The 4,597-nt window shown below is 38.9% G+C and overlaps 1 protein-coding gene across 2 annotated transcripts in view; it reads right to left on the reverse strand.

The window, feature by feature from the left end:
- Positions 1-311: 311 nt before the first annotated feature.
- LMLN (leishmanolysin-like (metallopeptidase M8 family)) overlaps positions 312-4,597 on the reverse strand; it is a 166,133-nt gene continuing 161,847 nt past the window's right edge. The window contains exon 17 of one of the 2 annotated variants that reach the window (XM_006869376.1): positions 312-598. In XM_006869376.1, coding sequence (XP_006869438.1) covers positions 498-598 — 101 coding nt within the window. In that variant the 3' untranslated portion in view covers positions 312-497. The remainder of the gene's footprint in view (positions 599-4,597) is intronic. The other variant, XM_006869377.1, reaches the window with a different exon arrangement.

Consider the following 4,597-nt stretch of genomic DNA (forward strand, 5'->3'; position numbering starts at 1 on the left):
GTATCCTGTATGCAGCCACTAAAAGGCATGATAGTGATTAGAAATCCCCATTCACTTATTATTTGTAAATCAAAGGATGATTTATACTTTTCAGGACAGAATCCATAACTTATTAGTGTGACAATTAGCTGGTTTTTACAGTTGTCAGTATTGATGATGAACTTTCCCATCATTTCAAGTGAATGAAAACGCTGAGGTATGTAATCAGTCTGAGAAGTCCACCAGTTATCCCATACTGCAAGGAAAATGACAGACAGATTATGGATCATGAAAACCATGAATTTCTTCTGCTTCTCCAAGCTTTGAGGCCATTGGGCAGCTGATGGAATCTGTGAAACTCTACTTCCAGGTACGATTGTGGTCAATGCTTCCCAGTCAAAGCCAAGAATACCACTCCTCTCCTTTCCATCGGCTGGCACGTGCCGGGATTTCATGCTTTGTTCAGAGAACATGAGAACATGACACAAAGGAATGTCTTGACACTCACTTCTCCATTCCTAGTGCCACACACACAGAAGAAATCCAGCCAGCAGAGGGAATAGATTGGCTAGCAGAAGCCAGAGGGTGACCACCAGGCTGGAGGAACGGGAACAGAGATCTAGGGTGGAAAACAAAAAATTGGCTTTCTATGGACACTTTTGGAATAGATCATAGCAACTAAATATTGACAGCCGAGCACAGGAGAGGATTAAAAGGACCACCTGGAGGGCAGAATCAAGAATCAACTTTCTGAAACAAAACTAAAAATTATTTCAGTACGTACAAAAGTTTTTTAAAAAAGAAATTAAATGCACTGCCATCAAGTTGCTTCTGACTCATAATGACCCTAGATAGGTCATTCTGAGATTGTATATCTTTATGGGAGCAGACAGCTTCATCTTTCTCCTGTGGAGTACCTGGTGGGTTAGAACTGCCAACCTGTGGTTAGCAGCCTAGGTTCCTGTAGCACCACCAAGTTATAAAATATTTATGGAAGACCACAGTATGTATCCACCATATGTAGGTGTTTTTTTTTAAAAAGGTACCTGAGGAAAGGACTTAGGGTAGTAACCCAGCAAAGCTAAAGATGCCACCCGAAGAGTACATGGCTATCTTGGCTATTCTGAAATGGGATGCTGGACTCTCTTCTTCTTCTAGTTTTTCTTGGCCCTTCTAGATAGAGTGACCATATAATTTATTACCCTCAACCAGGACATTCTGACAGTGAAAGACAGTATTATTCATAATTGTACCAGGACAACAGACACATGGACTGCCCCAGGCAAACCAGGCCCCTATTTCTGCATATCTATCCATTTACCCTATCACCTGTCTGTCGTATTGTGTTGGCTTGTGTGTTTCTATGATGCTGGAAGTTACACTACTGTCATTCAAATACCAGTATGGTCACCTGTGGTAGACAGGTTTAAGTAGAGCATCCAGACTGAGACAGACTAATGAAAATTTTATGAATCACAAGAGCACACTGTTCAACTCACTTGTTTTGGACATGTCATCAAGAGGGATCAATCGCTAGAAGAAGGCATCATGTTCAGTAAGGTAGAGGGGCCAATGAGGGATAGACAGACCCTCAGTGAGATGGACTGGCAAACAGCCACAACGATGCACTTTAAGATGCTGGTGACTGTGAGCATGACATAAGACTAGTCATTCTGTTGTCCATGAGGCCACCATGATTTAGAGTCAACTCAAATACAGTTACCAACAATCCATCTATCCATTTTAATCCCCCAGACTTGATTTTGAAACAGCTTTGGATACTTATAATACTTATTCTCACAGTTCAGACTGCTTTCCAAGGTAATTTTCATAGTGGAAAACATTTCTATAGCACTCAGGAGACCAGGTCATTTGACTTTATAAAAGGAAAACTTGTCGTTTTTAATATTTGGAACACTAAAGAGGAACCTTTAAAGAACTAACCAAGCTTCAAGTCTGACCCACTTAAAGATAAGATCTTCAGCTATACAATGACAAAGTATCCAGTACTCAATAAGTGGGAGCAAAAACAACTTTCACAATTTACAGAGACCAGGAAGAACTTAGGAATAAATCTTTAATATTTACTAGTGGAAAATGTTTAAGGCAATATAAAATAATCACACTCAGACATGATGGATATATAAAAAAGAGAAAATGAATTTCACATTCTAAAAGAAACGACATATATAGGAAGAGGCTATATGGACTAAACATCTGAGAGAAAAAATTCAGAAAAACTTTCAGAAAGGAGTATCTTTTTATACTTCCTCCAGAATAGTAGTAGTAGATTTAATGCTTTTAAGGCACACTTAAACACACTAATGAAAAAAAAGACATTGATTAATAAGATAGATTAGAGATGATTAATATGTTTCGTCATAGATTAGTTCTAATTAAAGTACCAAATATTTTTACAAGTTTGGTGAGTCATAAAATGTATATTAAAAAGAAATAAATGATTTACTTAAAAGAATACTGTGTGCAAAGTTTGGCATCATCCCTGGCACACAATTTAATAAATGTGTAGGAAGGGCTCAGTGTGTGACTTATTCATTTTATTGTTGTTAAGTGCCATGGAGTTGGTTTCACCTCATATCCAAAGCTTTAAAAAATAATTTCTTGCAGGAGCAAAAAGCCTCATCTTTCTTCCATGGAGCAGCTGGGGGACTCAAACCGCCGACATTATGGTTGGTAGTACAGTGCTTATTCTATGAAGCCACCATGTTCCCAATTTATTCATACACACTAACACAATGGGAAGGATATTTTCAATTTTGAACAGTGATACTTAAGAAGTTTTCAAACACCACGCCTACAAGGTTATCTATCCTTGTAGTATTTTATAGTTTTCAAAATTGTGTTAGTTATTATGGAGGTTGCAGTGCTCTTTTAAACATGAATCTTCATAAAATTGTCAAGTTAATGGGACTAGAAATCACATCATGGTATTACTGTTGTTGACATTAGGGACCATCGAATTGATTCCAACTCATAGCGATCTTATGCACAAGAGAATGAAACACTGCCTGGTCCTGTACCATCCGAACAATCCTTGCTATGTTGGAGCCCATTGCTGCTGACACTGTGTTAAGACATCTCGTTGGAGGTCTTTCACTTTTTAGATGATCCTCCAATTTAACAAGCATGCTGTCCTTCTCCAGGGACATTGTACTATACATAGTCTCAGAATAATAAACTGATCATAAACAATATAATAATAAGCTGACTGATACATAAAGGAGAGGGTAAGAAGAATGTAAGGCATGAATGGACATGAAAGGGGTAGTTTGCAATTTAGCGTAGTGGTTACAAATCGGTCTGCAAACCTTAAGGTCAGCAGTTCGAAACTACCAGCTGGTCTGTGTGAGACAGATGAGGCTTTCTGCTCCTGTAAAAATTTACAGCCTTAGAAACCCTGTAAACAGGGTCACTATGAGTTAGAACTGACTCCACAGCACATAACAACAACCCACTATCTCTGTTCATCAAATTCACTTCTCATTGTTATGTTAAAAGGTCAAGAACTTCATCCTTTCAAAGTTTCTGGACCTCATTCAGCTTTCTCCTTAATATACGCATTACATTCTTTTATACTATACATATTCTACTAAAATTTCTACCCCAGAACCATCTGGAGGTTGTTGTTGTTGTGACATCGAATCGGTTCTAACTGATAGCAACCTTGTAGAGGGTTTCCAAGGAGCAGCTGGTGGGTTTGAACACCTGCTCCACTCGCAGGCCAGTGCTAATCCTACAGTGCCACACCAGGAATCTGGAGGTAGCGCTCCTTTTATCTTAATTCTATTTGCTAAAGGTCTCAATCCCTACTGATCTCCTTGATATAAAATGTAGTTGTTTCCTATTGTTGACTCTGGAGTTAGGTCTGAGGATGGAAGCTCAATGAGAACTACCATTTATGAACCAGTTGCCCTCTAATTCTGGCCAAAGCAACAAAAAAAACTGTCACCCCACCAGCTTCACAGTAAGTAAAAGTTAACTGAGCATATTTAACACTATCCATGTACACATTTGTTGTTTTGATGCCACTTCAAAAGGACCTTGGATTTATATGTTATTTATATGTAGAAAGATGAGGCTTTCTACTCCCGTAAGGATTTACACCCTCGGAAACCCTGTACAGGGTCGCTATGGGTCAGAACTGCCTCCACGGCACTCAACAACAACAACAACAACTATTGTAACATCAGAAAGCTCAGCTGGAGTACTGTGCAGAAGAGAGTTAACAGCAGGCCTGAAATTACTATCCTTAGGAAGGCCTGCTTGCCAAGTGTCTGGGAACTGGTCTCTTCCAGACTTTGCTCCACGTCCCTTTTTCTTGGCTTATTTCATCTTGTGTTCTTTTGCTGTAATAAATGTGAGCTGAGAGTACAATTACATGCTAAGTCCTGTCATTTTTCTAGAGAATTATCAAATCTGGAAAGTGGTCCTGAGGACCTCTGACACACGTATGAAATCTCCTTAAACTAACCCTCCAATTACAGTTCATATCTAGATAAATATCCCAGAATTTGGGAAAGAGAGACGAATTAAATCTGCACTCCTACAGGTAGAAGAAACTTTGACTTGAAAACTGATGGTAGCCCAGATAGTTAAA

Source organism: Chrysochloris asiatica, unplaced genomic scaffold, assembly GCF_000296735.1.
Source record: "Chrysochloris asiatica unplaced genomic scaffold, ChrAsi1.0 scaffold00130, whole genome shotgun sequence".
Classification (NCBI taxonomy): Eukaryota; Metazoa; Chordata; class Mammalia; order Afrosoricida; family Chrysochloridae; genus Chrysochloris; species Chrysochloris asiatica.